At 34.8% G+C, this 22,222-nt stretch overlaps 1 protein-coding gene across 9 annotated transcripts in view; it reads right to left on the bottom strand.

Annotated features, from left to right (window-relative positions):
- Positions 1 to 1,736: 1,736 nt before the first annotated feature.
- LOC117607055 (choline transporter-like protein 1) overlaps positions 1,737 to 22,222 on the bottom strand; it is a 30,520-nt gene continuing 10,034 nt past the window's right edge. For 4 of the 9 annotated variants that reach the window (XM_034330263.2, XM_034330264.2, XM_034330262.2 and 1 more), the window contains exons 2-17: positions 12,775 to 12,914; positions 9,191 to 9,304; positions 8,954 to 9,102; positions 7,155 to 7,223; positions 6,679 to 6,772; positions 5,490 to 5,553; positions 5,302 to 5,410; positions 5,017 to 5,125; positions 4,525 to 4,644; positions 4,047 to 4,172; positions 3,862 to 3,968; positions 2,696 to 2,952; positions 2,414 to 2,580; positions 2,253 to 2,345; positions 1,992 to 2,084; positions 1,737 to 1,922 (exon numbers count right to left, since the gene is read on the bottom strand). In XM_034330263.2, the coding sequence (XP_034186154.1) occupies positions 1,860 to 1,922; positions 1,992 to 2,084; positions 2,253 to 2,345; positions 2,414 to 2,580; positions 2,696 to 2,952; positions 3,862 to 3,968; positions 4,047 to 4,172; positions 4,525 to 4,644; positions 5,017 to 5,125; positions 5,302 to 5,410; positions 5,490 to 5,553; positions 6,679 to 6,772; positions 7,155 to 7,223; positions 8,954 to 9,102; positions 9,191 to 9,304; positions 12,775 to 12,825 (1,785 nt within the window). In that variant the 5' untranslated portion in view covers positions 12,826 to 12,914 and the 3' untranslated portion in view covers positions 1,737 to 1,859. Of the gene's footprint in view, positions 1,923 to 1,991; positions 2,085 to 2,252; positions 2,346 to 2,413; positions 2,581 to 2,695; positions 2,953 to 3,861; positions 3,969 to 4,046; positions 4,173 to 4,524; positions 4,645 to 5,016; positions 5,126 to 5,301; positions 5,411 to 5,489; positions 5,554 to 6,678; positions 6,773 to 7,154; positions 7,224 to 8,953; positions 9,103 to 9,190; positions 9,305 to 10,299; positions 10,819 to 12,774; positions 12,915 to 22,222 lie in introns of those variants that run through there. The other 5 variants (XM_034330268.2, XM_034330266.2, XM_034330261.2 and 2 more) reach the window with 5 other exon arrangements.

The following is a 22,222-nucleotide window of genomic DNA, read 5'->3' on the forward strand; positions in this document are numbered from 1 at the left end:
ACTCGGGCAGATTAGCTGCAATTTGGAGAGCAGGCTAGGGTCAGCAATTAAGGAAATTCACCTTCCAGGTTATCGTAAATGTGAAGATTTGAGGAGCGAGATCCACCTCCTTTTATCGGGTGCCTTTCCCGCCCCTAAGTCAGAGGAAAGATTATTTATTAAAATCTGAAGTTGTTTGACAAAGAGAGTAAACATCCTGTCCTCTGTCTGTTTCTTTTCAACATTTATTAAAATTATAGTACTATCTTTAACTTAAGACTGTAACCGTTTACAAATGACATTGTACTTGTTCTTGTGGATCATTATCGGTCGAACGATCGACGCGTTAGATGCATCATCATTGATGGGCTGATTTCACGCGAGAAAGAAAAATATATGTAGGCACGATGATCGATGTAATTAGCTCAGGTAGCCACGAATTATCCACGCCACGTGTCTCGTGGACAGTTCTGTTCGTGGCGTTACAACATTTAATCAATTCTTCAGCCTTTTTGGCACTTGTTCAGCCTGGCTCTTGGCAACTTAGTTTCACTCGTCCGTAAGACGCTTTCAAAATATCAAAAGCCTCACAATGTTGCGTCGATTCTTTCCTGCTTTAAACTATCCGAGTATTATTATATCCGTACGGTAGGAAACGAGATATCCTAATTGAATGTTAAACGTCATCAACGCGAGTAAATGCATATAAACAGCTCGTACGATAAGTCTATGTACAAGCGAGCGACTTGGAGACCAAAAGAAAAATGATACATGCTAACATTTAGGAATCGGAATGTTAAAAATTTGTTCGCGCAAGGATATCGCATATTTAAAGCTGCAACCATTCAGTCGACTTGTTCGTTTTGTAGACCTCTTCGATAACGAAGATTTGAGGTAATCGTAACTTGAAGGCAACGTTAACAATAACTATGATCATTCTTCTTCGCAGAAGAATGTTAACGAGTGTGCGTACACAGTACTTATCGTTTTTAACTAACAATTAGTATACGAACAATTGGACGTGACTAATTCACGTCATAGACAATTCTCTTATTATACTATTTTGTCCTTGAGAGTTTTTAGACTTTCAAGGTTCAATTTGCAACTATTAGTACGGTTTAAGGCTTTCGAAAATTTCCATACCATCAGGGTTTAAGTAAAATTACAAATCTCTGCATATATGTACTTATATTCTAAGGTATTTAAGTCATCGCCTATCACTGCTTGCAACTGTCTTCGTTAGAGGTCCTCTAATAATGATAATTAAGTATCGTGATACTTAATGAAATTAGCTGCAATGTTGGGAAAATATTCGAAACACTTTCTTATAGTAAATCTCTTGTACCTGAAAACCTTAAACAGTATTAACTGTAGCATTTTTACCATTCATAAAGATAAATTTGATTCACTTTTCTCTTACGTAATCTGTTTAAAAACAATTGTTACAATCGTGTACCTCTTTTACAACCTCGAGGGTCGTCTCGTTCATTCTTGGCTACGATTCAAATAGGAAGCGTATTCTATATCCGTGTGCAAGTCTTGCGGGCGATTTGTAAAAGAGGACATTTTGGAAATGTGGCGTAATTAATCACTTTCTTTCCCTGTACGAGGACACCGTGACAAAGAGATTAATACTTCCTGTAACCTTCGATCGTGTCACGCTTTCGGTGGTGAACGTAAAAAGCAGAGATACCTCCATTTCTGTTCTTCAAAATAATTCACGAAAATATCACTATGGGAAGAGCTTGTAAAGTGACAAAAAAAAAAAAAAATACGACAGGCATTTCTGAGTGCTTCATGCCACACTGAGTCGAAAGGCACGTATTGAAAGTCCTTCGGGTCTCTCGAACGCTGCATCGGTTTTCTAACGAATGATACCATTACGTGTGCGCTGCTTGATGATCCAAATGATGCAGAGCTTTTTTACTATTCTCCACGAATTCCTGGAACGGAAACACGAATTTTAATGATGGAAATAAAGAACAGAGAGAGCAATCGACGAGAGCGATTACCATCAATCCACGGCTCATAAAGTATGGTCTGCTGATACCATCGTTCTTTTCACAATCCTCGCAGAAACAAAGGAATATCGTGTCAATGATCATCTGTGACGGAAAAACAAATTATCCTTTCATTTTTATGAACACAGAAAGAAATGAGATTAAAGATAAGATTGCAGCCTGGAAGTGATTAAAAATAACTATATTTCTTCTCGTGTTTAATGCTAGATTTATCAGAGAGAATTCTAATGCAAGGCAATTTGGGAAAATTACCTCATAGATGGAGATGAAACAATGTGCCACCAAAAAGGCAAACACTCCTGCTAAAGCGATTGGTACCCATGGATAATGCAGACCTTCCTTCTTCTAAACATACAGGATAATTAACGGATCTACATTGGATAGAAAGTGTTTTGATAAGACAATAAACGTACCTGTATTAGATAGATTCCTGAGACGACTGTTAAGGTAACCACTAGGACCTTCCCTAAAAATAGAACGAAATCTCCGACACTGTTAATCGCAGCTACCCTTAAAATATTGCTCGATAAGGCCTGGAAGGCTTTCTTTCCTCCCACGCAGAAATTGCATCCGTAAATGGCTGAAAATAATTAGCATGAAATTAATGGAAAATAATATTGATATACATTTTGCATAGGTTTCTTGAGTTTCTAAATTCAAGATGAGAATGTACGATTTAATTTTAAATTGAATACCTGTCTCGATGTAAGCGTTCCTGGTGAGAAATTTCAAAGCGCACTCGAAACACCAAAAGCAACACTGACAACACCATAATATCCCTCGCACGAGGTCGTTATCGTAACGCTTCAGGCGGTTCTGAACGAAGTTAATTATCGCCCTTATCAGTCGGACTATGCCAATTATCAGCGCGCCAAATGCAACGGTGCCCAGGTGATAGCGCACCAGGTAACAAAAGCCACGAGTTACAGTCAGAGAAAGTTGCTTTTTGTCCCTGTTCATAAACATTTAACTGACGTGATTTATAATTACCATGCGTTTGAATTGCTTTCTGTAAATACCATGCCGAATTAGATATGAATTTATTTCCAAGAAAATAGGGAAGGCTAATATTGGTTAATTCTAAAGATTTTGTAATTTAAAGAAAAGATATTAAATGAATTTCTTTTAGGGTATAGAGTTGTTAGTTTTTAAATTTTGAATCTGCGCCATTTGAAAGTGCCACTAGCGACACTTAGCAGTAAGAGGAGGAACTAATGCAATAGAAAATGTATTTTTTTTTATATAAAATAAGCAATTTTTGCGTAGTGTTAAAACCTATAGATTCTAAAATCATAATACCATTCAGATAATAGAACTAAGATTTGTTTTAAATTCATATTCTTCACAATAATTCAAAAAGACTGTCACAGTGAGCGCAAAATGCATTTTATAAAAAGTTATTCATTCTAACTTCTTAAATGAACTGTGAAGATATTATATAAGTTGTATCATGATCAAAGAATATTTTTGATACGCCAGTAGTGTTCAAAAATCGCTTATTTTATAAATAAAAGCGATCTTCTATTTCGTACGTTTTGCCGCTCTCTGTAAGATGGCACTGCTGGCACCAATTTTAAAATACGCGTCGACATAAAACTTAAAAGCCTATAAACATAATAAATTTTAATTAATCGCGTTATAATAATACAATTTTCTCTCTTACCACTGCACAATGTACGCAGCTATATAATTAGTTAAAATAATCCAAGACAATTTTAAGATTATCTTAATTTTCCCCACGAAGATGAGAAAATTATTCAAGAATAACAATGTAGCTATAAATTGCACGCAAAATGGAAATTCGCATGGTGTGTTCAGAAAGCAATTCATATTCAAAGTGAGATATCGATCAAAGTGTCACCTGGTAAAGAACCAACGTGCAACAGCCAACGCGACCACCATGTGTTGGCAACCCAGGAGAAACTCGCAGGTGACGAAGAAGAAAAATAAATTGTACCATCTAGTCGTCTGTAATATAATTAAAAGTATTATCTCATCATTGTGTAGATTCACGTAAAGTTTCTACCGAAAACTTCATTTTCGTACCATTAATAAAGTATCCTTTCTGAAATGGATATGGTTCTTTCGGTTCTTGTAGATGTTTCCCGCGCTTTCTATCCACATCGCACAGTAGATCCAGGCACAGACGGTGAAACCAATTAACAAGTATGTCTGAAACACAATTTAATCTATTATAATTTGCAAACACAAAATTGTAACGATTTAATTCTTAGTCAGGAGACTTTGAAGATAGCGATAATTTAAATTTAATTTTATACTTTTTATCTAACAAAAGTAAAAAATGAAAAAAGTAAAAATTTGGGAAATAGCAGTAAAGGTAACTTTGAAATTTAGAATATAGAGAGCAATTGCTATGAATAGTATTGCTTTCCCAATTTAGTTTTTGGAAGATACTATTTTTCATCCCTCGAAAAATAACGAAAGATAAGGCGCTTCCTTCAGGTATGCTGAACTGTTGGCTTACTCTATGTACCCATGCATCGTTTTGTTATCAAATATTTACGTATATAGGTTGAAGTAACAAGGCTGGCATCGCGTAAACAGCTTTTCCTGCTTCGCGGAACAGCTGCATCACCAAGGCGATTCTTTTTCTCATCACCAGTATGATCAGAAGTGTGATGACCTGCAAATTACATGCGATCAATAACGTCAATATTGCTTCGTTAAATATACTGTCAAATGGATACGGTAGAATGTCGATTATTGAACGATACAGGAAGACATTATCGTTCGAATAAGGCAATTTGTCGACGATGAAATTCTCATGAAATATTAACCGAGCAAGTAGTAATATTTATTTATCATATGAAGAAATAGAAACTGTATATATTATTAACATTTCAGTTCCACAGAAATATCTATTCATATTTCTGTACTTAGCTAATACTAGGAACTTTCTATGTAATTCCCATTTCATTGTTTTATTTATATCGCATGCATTGTTAAAAGACTCTTCAATTATTTGATGAGAATTTCATACTAGTTAATTCCTTACTGTAACGACGGAGAGTATGATCGCGTAGACGAAGTAAGCCTGCTCGCTTGAATCCTCTTCCGGTATTTCGCGCGTCTGTACTCCTTTCCTCTCGTTGTACCACGCTAGCCTGCAACACGATGTCTTCAATTGAGCAGAGTAATAAAAATGTAGAATTTTATTTAACAAAAATTACTCGAATCATCAGCAAATAAAAAAACGTTCGTTTATTATGAATGACACGCAAAATAAATATAATTTTAGGCAAAAACCAATTGAATTAATTAGTTTTAATATAAAACTTACCAAAGGAAAGTCGAGCCACCTATACACGCCAGTATAACGCCGATCAGCACAATGTAAACCACCCATTGGACCATGTAACGAAAGGCGATTAAGATTCCCACCGAGATGGCTGAAAATTACATATTCGTCAAAAATTGATCAGAATTTGTTGAAAGTGTGAACCGGAGAGGTATCCACAAAACGCGTACCTAAAGCGATTAAGAGAAGGTAGACCAACTCCCTCCACGCAACGCTCAGATCCCTTGAAGCCTCCTGAAATGTGAGATATTTCTCTGAACATATTTTGGAGAAGAAAATTGACCTTAGAGAAATGAGATTAACCTCTCGCAGTAGAAAACCGCGTTATATTTGACCGTAACATTTTGCTGCTTCGTTCAGGCAGCCAGAACGATGAATTATGTTCGACTCGCGAATATTTCTGGTGCAATATTTTATAAAAATAGAATGCACTTTGGTATATTCGCCGAATTCGTTCTAAATATATGGATTCGATTTTGGGGAAGTTCGACGATCTGATACTCACCATTTTATAAATCCTCTTAAGATTGGAAAAATTCATTATAAAATGTTTTTAAGGGATCTTCTGTTTAATCTATTAAAGCTTTGCAAATAATTCAAAAGTTTCGAATTTTTATATTTTACTGTGTCCTTTCAAAGCATGGCATTAAATTATCAAAATCAACAAAATATTTTGTATAAATCTAAATTTTCTTAAAGTTAAAGGTAATTAATATTGAAACCATGAAAGTTATCTGTAATAGTTTCAGAGGATCTTGAATATAATACCTTTAACCCTCGGTTGCTCGAGTGAAATATTTACAACCGCTGGAATTGGCTCAACTTGACCCCAATAATAGGTTTGCATGAAATACACAGGGTGCCCCATTTTTTGGGATTATAATAACCGAAATAAGACCGGTATTTCGATCGAAGTGAGCCCGTCTTATATTTATGAGCAACATGTTCTATTCCCAAGACAAATTACTTCTTTCCTTCTATAAAATGAATTTCTTAAAGAAAAGAAAAAGAAATTAAATAAATAAGTTGTACCATATTTTTTCGATTAAACTGTCATATAGAAAAGGGAAATACTTAATCAGCGAAGAGCAAGCAATTCGCAAAGATCATCATTGGATTGAAGCTAATAGAGTGACAGTTTCGATCAGACAGTTGATATAATCAATCAAACACCATGCTTTGGAAGAACAGTGTGGTAGACGTCGACGATCAGTCTACCACACAATCAAGGATTAACACCTTGTATCATTAACATCATTGTTCGACGATTGATCATCGCGCAGACAGTTTTGGAAGCAGCGGAGACCATTACGCTAACAAGCAGCCTAACTTTATTGAAATTTCGAAAAGTTTACAAACCCTGTAGAAATTATCTAACCCGAGCTTCCTGATCAGTGAAGTTGCTGTCTCGGAATACTCCTTGGGTACACATCGGTTCAGGAACGATACGTGTCTGTTTAAAAATGGTATACATTAAATGAGGAAACAAAGGTTTAAATTTATCCAAAATTAATTGAACACTCAAGGCCGTTTAAGGTATTTAATACCTTCAAGATTGGAGAGACGTTTAAGAGTTGAAGAAATATAATATTAGATAACTACTCTCTTTTATATTTATATCTTACGTAATTTTACCTTACAACTACATTAATTAAAATTCCAGATAATTAAGCAGTGATGAGGAGTTCATGAACGACCTTGAGGGACCATTGATTTTGGACATATGTACTATAATCCCAGTCGTCTGGTCGCGTTTCTCGTTGACAAATTGTCGCGATGTTTCGCCAACGATCAACGGACAGAGACCGGAAGCTCGTGCATTATGGAATACTAACTGATCGGAGCAGTTGGCCACGCAGTTGCGTGACTTCACCCCATTCGCATCCATGGTCATCAGCAGATACCTGGGGAAATGAATAATGAATGAGCATGGTGTTAACGAAGCGGCGGCCGCGAAAAGTGTTGCTGGGAAATCGGAAAATTCGTTGAAAAACACTCGCTTCAGTCGAATTTATGCGCAACGTTAACGCTAATTAGCCGCATTATTTATCGCGCTTTGGGCGCAACCTCTCCCTCGAGATTTCTAGCTGGATTTTAAATTATCATTCTGGCTAGACTACGCTTCATCCGCATCGTTTAAATATTTTCAAATTCCAATCAGTAATATCTGATGAGATTTCGTGGACATTTCGTAACTGCATTAATCAAAAGGATCATTATCGTTTTATTTAATTATGTGCTTCCCGGGAACCTTTTCCATTTGTTCGTTACAAGTCATTCGCATCGAAAGAATGATGTTTTTGCAAGCAAAATTTTTGTAATTTTATAGATTTATTTTATTTGTATTTAATAAAGATATAATTGAAGATACTTTCGAGTTTTTTATTTTTTAAGTTTTTAACTTAATAACATTTTCTAAAAAAAATTTCCTCTTCATTCCCTCCTTTTTTAATCCACCGTTATATAAAAGAAAAATTAACACCGAAAGTGTACGAATAGACAATCATTTTCTTCAACCATGATGCATCAAATACCATACACGAGCATACGAGGAGCACATGTGTATGACATTTGACGTAGGGGTCAGGTAAAGGGTTAATCTATTGCGAGTACCAGTACGGATTATGGCAGATTGTGTACTGTTAACATACCGAGAAATTATTAATCCTTAGCGGACTATCTTTCGCGCGGCTTCGTTTCATTCATCGGGACGAGTTCGCGCGTAATATTGAATTCGGCCACTGTTATCGGGTATGAAGCTCGATGTTAATGCGTCCGCGAATTATTAATCCTTCGGGGACGTCGCGGTCAGAGGGGCGAGATATTGTACGGGGCGAGGTGGGTGTGTTGTTCGCGATTGGACGGTGTACCCCGATAGGTTGTTAGCCGAGAGATTATCGTTAATGTTTATCGCGGTGAAAGAGATTGAAACCAGTGGAAACAGTGGCCGTTAACTTGAATCTCCGATGAAATACCCTGGAAAATCGGTGGACAGTTTCTATTGATTTGCTAACTCGACTTCGTGGAAACTCCATTGTTAGAACTAATTGGAAGATACATCTGTTCGGGTGATAGAATCTTTGGTGAACGGAACGGATGTTGATATCTTCTGTACCATCAAGAGATACAGTTCACGTATTACAAAGTGAAACGACGAAAATATCTTGTACGAAACTTCTTTGAAACTGAATTATGTTCTTTCTATTCTATAAATAACGACTCTCAACAATTCTCAACAATTTTTCTAAAGTTGTATGCTAAGATTCCATGAACGTTTTTCAACGGAAAACTGTTAAGGGTCACTTGCTCCGAAGAAAAGCAGTTTTCATTTAGTTGCTTTCATTGTATCCGATAGAAAAGGAGTGGTTTTAGCTAAATTTCGTGAGAGTACTTCTTAAATCTGATATGACAATTCCGTAAACTTTAAATTTAGAGAAAAAAAATAAAAAAATAGTGAAGTATTTGCAAGAAAGTTTTGAAAATACTTGAAGGTTTTTTGGTCATTAAAAATTTCCTTCCTTCGTCTGATAATTCACGTTTCTCTCAATTATTTCTAACAACGAAGCTTCCACCACATTTTTATCTAACCACAGGACGCACACGTTTTATAGACAGCAGGTGGAGTTGTACTTACCGCATATTCGTCATGTCTTTACCCTTGCATTGAAATTCTGGATCAGTTTCGCCCTTTGTGACACGACCACAGACATTTCCACAGTTATCATAGCCATTTATTACACGAAAAACGTCACCTTTCTCCACCGCGTTTCTAACTAGGAAGCCCTGCAGCAGTAAGAGGAGAAAAAGAGCAAAAGTATTTTCGCGTTGTCTCGATTGAGAAATGAAAGAGAAAAGAGAAAAAGAGACATACGTAACCAATGGCGAGACCGATCACAAGGATCAAAGTCAGAATATCGGTGCAGGATCGATCGGTGACGAAAACGTGTTCCGAGTGTCTCGTTGATATGCCCTCATTTTCTGGTGTCTGAAATGAAAAATAGGGACAATTTTGATGATAGCGAATTCGGCTGAGGCCTCTTCTTTCATGGAAAAATTCATTGGTGATTGTTGGTGAAGAGGGAAATTAATCTGACTTAATTAAATAATATTTGAATTGCGAATTGAATTGAATTGAATTGAATTGAATTTCTTTCACATTTTGCCGGTGTATCTAAAGGGTTGATTTTAAACCATAGAAAGTCTTACCTGATTTGATGACAGAAAAGTATCGCAAAATAGCACTTATGGCACATTAATTTAAAGGTTAAAGTTTAGTAAAATTGACTGTATAAAAATTTTAATAAATATTCTTAATACGAATTAGTTGACTTTTCGTTAAAATAAATAATTTACAGTTTATCGCGAATTAGCAAATATTCAATTTGCAAGCAATTATATCTCAAAATGATACAAGAATTTTCGATTAATTTTACCTTGAAAATTTGCAATTTATGGGTTGTATAACGTTTTATTTTCATGCTGAGGTGCAAATTGATTAATCCATTACTCGTTTCAACGAAGAACCATCGCTTTTATATCAAGAACTTTAATGAAAGGTTTTTGTTATCATCTTCATTAAACTTTTACCTTTAAATTGATGTATTGTAAGTGCTATTTTACTATACTTTTATGTCATCAAATCCAAAATTAATCACTTAACCGTCACACGGCGGACCATGGAGAGATCCCCAATTTTAATTTACTTTTGTATTTCACATTATTTTAACCTTGCCAGGCTCTATTGTTTAAGAGTTAACGAACAACAATTATGACTCTGCAACCAAACTACCAGACCTAATATTTCATCTCTAAACTAAACTAAATAACATTAATCCAAATCTAAAACAAAATGTATTGTTAACCTCTTTTCTTTCATACCACTAATATAAATTTGACTACACTACGAGGATTCTAAAACTATATCTCTGCTGATTAATTAATATGTTTTTAAAGCAAATCTGTCGAAATAAATCGGCAAACCTCTTTACTAACGTTCACGGAAAAGTCTGTGGATCCTCTTAAAGCCATATTAACTGGAAGAAATCGATTTCTTGTCGCAACAATTTCAAGCTTAACATCCGCCCGTTTCTCAGTACGTCACAAATAAGCTGGAACCGGAGAAAAGAGATTTTAGTCGTCGGGTTGTCTTCTTGGCCGAGCTGGTACGCACGGTTTCCGTGTAACGACCGGAAACGGAGGATCTATCGGTCGCGGTCAGCATTCCAGTAAATTTTCAACCGGCGAAATCGAGCGTAGCTAATGCTTTCGACGAATCTGCGCCGACACGAAGAGAGAGCTTGTAACCGTGCTACGAGCGGACGCGCCGGCCACCCTTAAATTAATTAGACTGTTCGACGGTGACCTTGCATTACAGTCTGACCGTAATTAAATTTCTGCCCGCCATATTAGAAGCGTGTCAATTTCGTTCCGTTGATAACATCATCACGTTCGCTACGATCATACGGTGTAAACATTTTTATTTTTCAACTTTCCGCGACGGCCCTGCCAGCCACTGATCGATAAAAGCGACGAGCGATAAAAGGAAAAATCGATTTGCAGTAACAAACAGCGGTTTCAGAAATGGACGAACGAAAGATTGCTGAACTTTGCGACGCTTGTTTTTACGTAAAATGAGAGTTCAATTAGTAGTTCGGGTGGTTTCTTTGGTAAGAGGTTGTTGGTAATTGTTGGATTGGAATTTCTGATGAGTTCTCTGTTGGTTTTTAATTATTCGATAGGAAAAAAAGCTACTGGCGGCGCGGAAAGTATTGGTACACCGATCAATCGCAAACAATGCCTTATAAAATTACTCTGCTATCCACTTTTATGAAACAAGGTCTTTAAAACAGAGTTTATAGAAACAGAATCGTGCACCCATATAATTTACAAAATTAATTAGAAAAATTCAGAAGTATTAGTTAAATTATTTGACCTTTTCGAAAGAACAAATTGAAAGGCACTATTTTTAATCACTTTTTTCCAATGAGAAAATCAAATTTTCTCGCTTTGTAAAATGATGAAAAATTATCTTTCTTTTATACTAATGAGATACAGTGTTTTTTAGATAACGAGAAAATGAATTCGACCTCGGTACTTTAAATAATATTTTTAAAATAATATTTTTAAAGTTAGAGTGAAAAGGTAATCTTTTCGCGGTTCTTCGTACGAAAAATTAATGCCAGAGAAATCAAAATGTAGGAACGATGGAATTTTTTGGTAGAGGATAACAGTTTTTTTAAATGCATATCCAATATTTATATTGAAGAGCGTTTCACCTCTAAAAATCACTTTTTAAAAACGTGAAATTGTTTTACATATCGCGCGCATATCGAATCTATCCGCGAGAATGCAAAAAGAGTGATAAAAGTTTCAGAGATTTTTTTTAAGGTAGTTACAGATAGTTATTACTTGCGTTTCTATTCACTTCTAAGCAATTAACAATTTTTACGATAATATGATAAAATGGCACAAGAATGAAATTAATTACTACAGAGATTGAGAAACGTAATAAATTTAAACAGAAAGGAAATTATACTTCCTTTACAAAGAGCGATTACCCTGATAAATAAAATATTAATTATAAGACGTAATTGTATAATTCTAAATTTGCCATTTTAATAAAAGAAATTAAAATTCTTCTCAAAATTTATTGAAATTTGTAAAAATCAAAGAATTGTCAATCATGACTACCTTTAAAGTTCTACATATTACATGAACGCGTTGCTCAAAGTTTTGGCAACACTATCGATCAAATTTTATTGCATGTTTAAAATTGCATTCTGACGGCAAAACAGAATAGAAACAGCGACAAAATGGAACCGTTCGTCTGCTGCAATATACTTTCCTTTCTCTGCAATTCTACGCGAAAACCAGACAGCCACGTTTATCAAGAAAATCTCACAAATTTTTAAACTCGATTCTCTTCAAAACGTCCCAACTAATTTTACCTGGCAGTATTTTGTCACGACAAAATTCATTTCATCGCCATTTCTGCCGCCATATTGTGTTAGAAATAGTTTAATCAACCCATAAAAAAGCACCGCTAATCAATCCTTTTACGTACACAAGATGGCAAAACTTGATTCTGAAAAAAAATTCTTTTAATAAACCACCCAGTCTGGTCTTTAACTTCTTTCAAACAACTTTTCTCGAATTTTTCGACGAAAATCAGTGGCCCAAACGAGCCGCAAAATACCCCAGTTTCTTCCTAACGATACCGCCCAAGCCGGAAGTTTTATATTAAAATACTTCCGCGGAAATTACTTAGCAGAATCTTGGAATTATAAAAAATTATTTATTAGATACCAAGCTGGTAATCAACAATTTACTGTCTACATCATGTTATAGAATTATTAATTTAATAAAATATTGTTCGAATCGTTGCAAAGGTAATAATAATTTTAATAAAAGCAATAATAATTTGATTGTTTTATTAAATTTAAAAATCATACTTACTGTTGGTTCCACCTTGGACGATGGTTCGTCCGAGCAACCACAGCAGCCCATTTTCGAGGAAGAATTGAATCCTTGGAAATGGGCGACCTCCTTAGGATCCTGGCCGTGTCCAGGAGTGGCCTCTGTCACGGATGCGCCGGCTTCCGGGAATAAATTAAAACGGAAGTTCTTTAAAGCGAGTGAAAAACACGGGACGTTTACGGTTACGCGGCGCGAAAATGTTTCGCGAAGCTTTCCGCGCTCGTACGAGTGAAAAATGAGAGATAACGAGTGAAAACTCGCGTTATTGAAAGAGATACGACGGAGATAAGGAGAACGGAAAAATGAGCACATCGATTTCCGCCGTTGATAACACCGGAAATGAAGGTTTTAAGCTACCCCCGCGGGACGGTTTTCTATTTCACGAAATGAATTCAATGAATTATATTTACCGAGATATAGAAACACCTAGGTGTGATTTCAATATTTAAACTGTTAATTGCGTTTATTGTTTTTCTCCGTAGGTATGATAAAACGTCAAGGAAATTGAGTTCATTTATTCATAATGAACTGAACGTCATATAACGGATCAATAAAGTTATTGGCACACCCAGTTTGCCATTGTGATAATTGTACTTAACACGAGAACAACCGGCGTTCAACGTATATTTACCTTCTAATTGAAAGAAAAATTAAAAAATTAAATAAACGAATTAAAGATTATCATACATAATCAGTGTCTATCTAAAGAAAAATGAACATATGTATGTTTTGATAAAAATATTTTAACTATTTCTATAATTATGCAAAATTCAAAAGGGAAGGTCTAAATCTTTGACGAGTTTCAAAATTGCAACGAAACTTTAATCCAACAAAAATTAGCAATCACTCAATCTTCCATACGACTCGAATTATTGCAACCACTTTCGAACTACACTTTCAATCGGCCACTATCGATAGATAAGCGAACGATAACAAATTTTTCCTAACATGAAGCAGTTTCAAAAAATCGTTCCGAGTATCTGACGGTCTGAAACAACGACGAAATCGTAGGCGAGAAAGGAAAAGAAGAAACAAGTCAATTCTTCGATTCCTTCAATAGACCCACTAATTGCGAACGAGATTGTGGATCGTCGTATAGAAAGCGTTCTAACGATCGGGGTCTGTCGCGAAAAATATAATACTTTTTTTTCTATGCTAACCGAGCGTCGTCATTAATATTTTGCGAGACATCCTCTCTCTCTTTCGACGCGAGTCACGTCAGTTTCGATCGATTAATCGAATAAGCTTGCACGCCACGTTGAAACGAGTGGTACGTAAGATTCCAGCGTGAGGGTTGACGGGTCACTGTTTTTAGCGACAGAACCGACGGAGTATTTTTAATGACAATCTTCGTTCTTGTCACTCCAAACTACCTAATTGTTCTTTAACATATGAGACATATTTTATTTACAACCAGTGTTAAACTTAAGAGGTAAGACAGATCTTGGAATATTAAAAATTTGTCACCTTCTATTTTTTAATTACCTACGAAGCTAATAATAGTTGACTTCTCTTATTCTAGTATGTTTGAGAAAACTAGAATTTAGGGAACTTCAGACTCCCAACTTAGTCTACTGTTTTCTTGCACCTTTATAGATATCAAGATCTCGTCCGGAAGGTCGGCGACGCACGGTACTTAGGCCTTGTTCTCTCTATCTTGAGTAGAATTTAGATTTCTTATTTTTGGTACCATTATATAGATAGAATTAAGACTTAGAAATTTAATTCTCTGTCAATTCGTTCCTAGTATCAGCTTCCCTCTAGGTACCTGGGCTCTAAATTCCCAATTTTTGCTTTGCCAAACATGAGCCAAAAGTACATTTGTTACAAATTTTTAACAATCAAATTACAGTAATAAAATACAAGGAACTTCGAGCAGTTTTTCTTGAATTATAATTGTATATTCACTTTTGTGTATCATTATTTTTTCCGGTAATAAACCTGGTAGTTTTATCATGGCTAGAATAAGTTCGGCAGTTTCGAAGAGGTTTTCTGAGCGAAAGGTGACTCAACGTTGACTTTTTACGGCGATTCGAAGGAAAGCCGGGAAGTTCGGTGCAGTTTGTTGAAACATTGTCTTCGAGGGGAGGAAAGTATACGTTTGAACGGAGGAGTTAAACTTGTTGAAGATTTCAAGGAAAGTCTACACTGATCCTCCGGTAATGGAAGGGTGAGGTAAAAATGGAAAAGAATGCTAAGTTGAGGGGGTTGGATATTCTATTTTCAAACTGGAGGATAAGCAATTTTCGTGAATTCGACAGCTTTCAAGCGTAAACTACGAGTTTATATTATCAACCGATTTCAAATCTACCTCTGTTTTCGACAACAAATATATTTCACGATTTGGTATAAAAGAAAATGAAATCAACGTTATACTTTTTGTGATACAAAAATAAATTATACCTCGAAATATGATCTGCATACATATTAAACTAAGGGTTTCAAAAAATCTTGTCCTGAAAAATGGAATGAAAAAAAGGAAAGAAAATAAAGTGAAAAATCGATAAGCCGTATACGAATCGTTGGGCCAAGTTTTCAATGAACCCGTTCGCGCATCAATCAAGACTGCACGACGCACGTGTAATTGTCCTTTCTCCCGGTAGAATATTTTATCCGACCGTTGGTCGGGGGAAATCGTTCAATCGGACGATCAAATATTCCACGGGCAAATGACACAGTTGCTGGTCGGTAAATTTCGCATTATTTGCAAATTGCTGCGACTGTACGCTTCGTGCCACGTTTCGACGACTATCGTTATTCCCTATTCTTGATCGAGACGTTTAGTGCAGCGATTTCTATACTTACTATTAACGAGTTGAATGTTATGTGGTTCGCCAGCAACCAGTGTTATAAATGTAATATAATTGAATAACTCGAAGAGAAAAAATAATATTGTGAAAAAGTTCTTGTATTTATTTAGTGAAATAGCAAGTGGAAATATAAATTATAATTAATTAATAAAAGGGAAGGGTAGATAATCTTTGAATAATATTAATATCATACGAATAATGTAAAGTATTAAATTGAAAATCAACCTTGTATTATTAATAATTAGTAATATTAAATAACCATATTTTAAATAATTACAATTACAGCTTGCTATACCATATACGTAAATTTTTACTGCGGCAGTTTAAATTTAACATATTGGCATATTCAGCGACGAATGAATAATTCAAAATAGTAAAAATTTAGTATTTCAATTTGTTACTCGAGACAGCAAGTGTAATTTCAGTAGTATTCATGATTAAGTTAGCTGAGTTTGCTTATATAACAACATTGGATCGATATAATTATTTAAGACACGGCACATGAGATAAAATCCGAGAATAAAAGTTTGTGAAAAATGAATACAACTGTGCTTTGAGATATGAAGTTCTTCTTTCTCGGTGGAAATTTGTCGCATTTCACAAAACTATTTAACACCCGAGATTTGGATCAGTTAACTTTTTCAAGTCATTACCAACGGATTGCAAATGATGCTATGAAAGTTGTGGAACTTGCGAAACAATTCTTCGAGGATTTCAAGTATCTATGGACTTTAAAAGTTTCACGCTGTAATCCATCTCACCGCGCTAAGTACTACCAATTGTCTGAATGAGTAGAGAATAAATTGTTGCGAGGATAAACCGCTATCGATACCATTCTTCACATCTACTATTATCTATAATTTTTCTCCTTAATTATGTTCCATGACCATTTTTCAATTTTCTCGTGAGAATAAAAATCTCAACTATTTCTACTGTGCCAGCTAAAGTTTAATAGCAATTGATAGAACTACGTTATTCTTAAATATTTTTCAATAAAATTTTTGTGATTACTAGAAGAACATTTAATTTCTCTGTAATCTCAAATGCTTCTGATAAATCCTCCCAGTGATTATATAATCACAACATCGAGATAATCTCATATCATCGTTATCTTCGTTGCAAAGTGACTTTCGATCGCTCTAACGTCGTTAACAAATAGCCGATATTAATAATCGAGGTCACGTGTTTGTCACTACAACGTTATCGAGTGATCAGGTAACACGAAACAGATCAGTTATAGCTATTGTTATAGTTAGCCATTGGCAGTGGATCGATGATAACGATGATTACTCATGGAAAATCAGCGGCTTCTAATGAATTCACAGTGATTTAAGACTTATAGCAACCTTACTTTATTTTTGTTCATTAAAAAATGATAAGATCGTAGTCTTTAAAGTGCTTTTAATTGAACTAGATGGCGGCATATTGAAGGAGAACGTTATTAATTGATAAGGATTAAACTTGTTCGAATCGATTCGAAGAAGATTGCAAATGATAATTATTCATTGAAATTATCGTGTTATCTTAATTTCATTTTCATTTCTAAAGAATTTTAAGTAATTAATATGCGGGGCATTAGATCTTTAATTTCTTAAAAATTTTTTTTTAAGGCCAATGATATTTTCATCTTCAGACGTAAAAATTGCAATTATTCATTCTTCACCTTTAAAATAATCTTACATAATTTGAATGAGCTAAAATTATCAAATGTTTATTGGATTTCTTGATTTTCTTCAAATCTGAGATTTCATGACAGAATTACAGGACAATTCGGTTTACTAGAAATATTTGTATCTGTTTAATTACCAAGCATCGTATTCATCGACAAACCAAATTTATCTTGATTTCAAAATAATTATTGAAAGCAATAATTTAATATTAATATAAGCGTATGAATGTACACCGAATCGGGATAAGACTTCAGATTACATTGATCGAAATCTATCAATTTTGTATAAAAATTCATGGTATATTATGAATTCTACGCGTTGTTATTGACACCGTGAAAACCTGTGACCAGAAACTTTTGAATATTTATAGAAATGATCGATCTATCTGTTTGATTATTACATTTAAAAAAAAGAAGGGTACGATATACTTTTCTCGTTTCAAAAGTGTCAGACTAATTACTATCGTTCTGAAACGGCGTTAATCGAAATTAATAAAATGCATTTAAGCCTGCTACCATAAATCATTGTTAAGCTGTTCCGATAAAATCGTTCGTTTAATTTATAACCCTGTTATCGGACTTGATATTCACGTTTTGCATACCCTCGTTCGACACAATACTTTGGCGGGTATAAAAGTAAACATTTCTTGGTCGCTTCCGACTCGTTAAAATTTCATGATACGATTACCACCATGCCAGAGTAAAAAACCGAATAAACCATTGGTATGAAATTAACAGTATTAATGAGTATTCTCTCCGAGTGTAAACAAACAGTACTCTGTTGAGTTGTTTCCGATTAAATTAAGCTTCATAAATGGGGGATGTAACTTCGATATAATATTAACACTTGGAACATTTCAAATACCAATTTGGTGAAAACTAATTTTGGAAACAAATAAATTCAAAATGTACACAATATTCGGTGTACAGTTTAACATTTATGTCATAAAGCGTTGTATTTAATAATTAAAAATTATTCTGATTTTATAGGAAAATAGAAGATTAATTGAAGTTGATTTAAGGTAATTGCACTTAACTAGGCAAATGTGTTAAGGCGCTGAAGTTTGAAATTAAGAGGAATCATGTAAGAAGGATGAACGAAAAAATAGCAAGGTTCGAGGAGTAGAATAAAGTTAAGCATGAAAATGCTTTTACAAAGTTTCATAGCTGAATTTGTTTTCGACATTATTCCCTGCACGATGCGATCGAGCCTGTTATCTCTTGAATAAAGCGGTACGTTGACAAGTTTCGAGTACCTTTCACACAGGACCATTTTCCTTTTAATTAACAAACACTCGTGAGTTCTGTTCATTTCAGGTTCTCGTCATCATTCTTCTTTCCACCCCGTTGTTTTATACGTTGTTTCAATCGGTTAAAATCTCTAAGCGAGCGTGACTGTTCGTAAAAGCCGTGGTTATTAAACGATATCCCCGAACGATAAATGTTCGATAACAGGACAAACATTACTAGGAATCAGCTAATTAAGCGAATCTTGTCAATCGAACGTTACGTGTAGTTATAATCTAATCGATTTTTAATCATTCTTTGATTCACAATTCATATTATGTGAAAATTTTATACGTTTTACCAGTCTGCATTCTTTGTACAAAATTTGAAAATAACAGTGGCATAGAATAATTTTGAATCATTCTGTTTTCACTCAAGACACCTTACAGTAAAGTAACAATTAAAGTTCTTTTTAAATACCTGTCAAGTACCAAGTGTGCAGTCGGGTATTTAATTTGTAAAGTGCTCCAAACTGTTGGGGAAATCACTTACTCGAATGAAGGGGCTCAATTTTTGAAGAGCTACTTACGTTTCACAAACTTTCCCTCTGTATTAATTCAGCAGCCGAGTACCATTTTAGTCGGTTACCAGTTTCATTATTACCAACAACGAAATTCTAATGCGATCAGATTTAAATGCCACATGTTTTAAACTGGATTTATAATTAGAGATTATTCAATGGTATAATTGAAAAATTAAAGCAAAATAAAAGTTATGAATACCACTGTTATTATATTATTTAGCTGGAATAGCAAATTGAAAGTTTAAATTATAAAATTAAATAATAAGTCATCAAAATTAGGATTTTGAGAATTCCTACTTTCTCTATATCACCATTTTTCCTAAAGAAGCTTGATAAAATTGAAATAAAAAAAGGAAAACTATTAATACCCAATAGATAAATGATAAATTTTTAATAAAAATAAATTCGAACCACGAAAGGATTAGATCGCATGGTACTTGTGTCTGGTTATTTAAAGTCGTGTCCAGTAAATATCCAGCGGAAAGTCCGTGTTGCAACAATGGTGGAAACGGAGACAATGGCGAGGACGAATGTCGAAATCGAGAAGGAATTGCCGTGAACTCGTTGCATCGTACGCGAGAGGAATTAACCAGCATCGTGACTCATCGATTGCCACCACATTCGCGTTAACAAGAGTCTTCGCCGTGACACCATTGTCGAATACCCGCGACTTCCGGCAACCTTACGATACGACCTCGCTTTCTTACTAACGAGCTCGGGTCACACTTATCGCTGCAATAATTCCGGATATCTTGCGAGGACACATGTATTCAATCCTATAGTGGCATAGGATATTTTTCGAATACCGACCTTTGAGATGATTCTACGATTGGCAAGTGTGCTCGACGATACGGTATCTCAATGGCATTGTGATTTTTTAACACGTCCGGTACATTGTCCCAAATAACTGGGTCAAACTGTACTTCTCAAATAGTAGAAGATGAAAGAAATGATCATTAGACAGAATTTGTCATTAGACAGAAATTAATGATATTGCGTTGGCTCTGGAAATGAGACATTTCAAATATTCTAAGGTCTTCTTCGAATTTCTAATTAAAATGATTTCTTAGAGTCATTATTTCTTTTAAGTACCATTTTCCCAAATTGACAAGTAATGGCATGTTTAATTTAATTCTTCTTCAAATTACAGGGGCCAGAAATCATTAAACTAAGCATGCTTTAATTTGTGTTAATATAATTATTTGAAAATTTACGTAATTCGCCATTATCTCATCAAATTGTTCAACGTGGCAAAATAAATTTTTTTGCACTCATCAATTTGGGAAAATGATACTTCAAAGAAATAATCGCCAAAGTAGCAGTGCCCGCTTAGTCTGAATAAGGATGAAGAATCATTATGCACACTTATAGAAAAAGGAAGATGGAGAATTTTCCTATTTTCTTCTTTTGTTAGAATTATAGCACGTGTTGATCCTTTAGAGTAGTACCTTTGTTAAAACAGAAGGTGGTTTAAAGTGCATGGGTGAATAAACTTCTTCAACGTTGAACGTGAATGAATTCCTCGTGAATTAGATGCAAGTGGTTGAGATAGTAGGAAAGAGATTGAGTGGCTGCTTGAAATGCGAGGGTCTGTTTCGAGAGGAGTGTGCGTCTGAATGAATGCTAGGAATGCATATGGAGGAAAATCCTTTTTGGCCTGAAAGCAGACAAGATGTAAGCGCGTGTTCTAAGAGCTGAGTGAAATCAAAGCAAAAGCTTAGTTATTTCGATGGAATCGGAAGGTTTAAACTGAATGGAATTTCGAAAGATACAAAAATTGTCTTCAAACAGAATTGAAAAGAAGCTTTTTTCTCTGAATTTAATGAAGTCAAATAATGAAATTCACCGAGGGTCGAAGAATTAAAAGTTTAATCAGAGAATCGAAGAGTTTAATGGGATTTAATAGAAGTTTTAGGGTCGCAGTAAAGTTTAATGAAACTTCAGTTACTTTTGCTTCGATTTTATTTATAATGGATTAAAATTTAATCAAAAAGTTCAAAGTCAAAATAAAATAGCAGTCGAAGAATCGAAGAGCGTAAAGCGAAATAGCTGTTAAAGAACCGACCGAGTTCATTAAGAGCAACGTGATTGATATATCCTATTCATATAGCTCGCTTATTCATTTAAATCGATTTCACCTTCCATTTGCTTCATTATGAATAATTACATTGAAAGATCATACTCCTACGCTTTGTACAGTGTCGAGCATAGTAGGCTTCCCTGGGAAAAATGGCATACAATGAAATTAGAAATTCAGAAATATTAATTTTCAATATGAATATCAAAAGTAATTTAGAAAAAAAGAAATAACATAACTTTTAATTACTAAATATTATATAATATATTATCTTTCATAGATTGCTAATGAATTAGAAAGCACTGTATTTTATATATTTTGTAACTGACAAATTACAAATTGAATAAAGAAAGAGAAAATATAATTTTCTCTTTAAAACGCAACAGATTTCAACATAAACCGATTCGTAACAAAAACCGCCCATTTCTGTAGCCTGTGATCATTCACCTAACACTTAAGCAAATAATAATAATCTCAATGCTGTTATGAATTTGCTAAATCCTTCGCGTGGAAGCCTAATAAACGGTGCTCGTATTAACTCAACCAGCCGCGCGTGTATTCCTTCAACTTGCCAACGGATTTGCCGACGAAAACTGGCAATCGAAATTCACGATCTACTCGCGAGTGACTGCAAGAACGCAAACTTCATTTAATTAAACTGCTAATTAACGACAAGAGGGGGAAAAAGCGATTCGCTGCGAGCAACGTCGCTAAAAAAGGGAACGAAAAGAAGAAGAAGAAAAAAAAAAAAGAAACGTATGATTTTGTTTACCATCCTCCAACCCCGGCAGCGGGGTAAACAAGTTCGCGTAATTGAAAGGTGGAGTGAGTTGGACGTCGATGTCGACCGATTTTCTTCGAAACACTTGTCCTTTGTAACAACGAACCAGTGATTTACCTAGCGTTTAATACCTCCAGAAACGTAGACCGTCTACGTTTACACTACTTACGTTCCACGTCGTTCTAATCGGTTCAACTTGTTCTACGAGTATGACAAAGCTGTTTGCAAATATCTCTAGACCTTTGTATTTGCTCGGATCGATAGATGTAAACGAAGGAAG

The sequence above is a fragment of the Osmia lignaria genome, chromosome 2 (assembly GCF_051020975.1).
Source record: "Osmia lignaria lignaria isolate PbOS001 chromosome 2, iyOsmLign1, whole genome shotgun sequence".
NCBI classification, from domain to species: domain Eukaryota; kingdom Metazoa; phylum Arthropoda; class Insecta; order Hymenoptera; family Megachilidae; genus Osmia; species Osmia lignaria.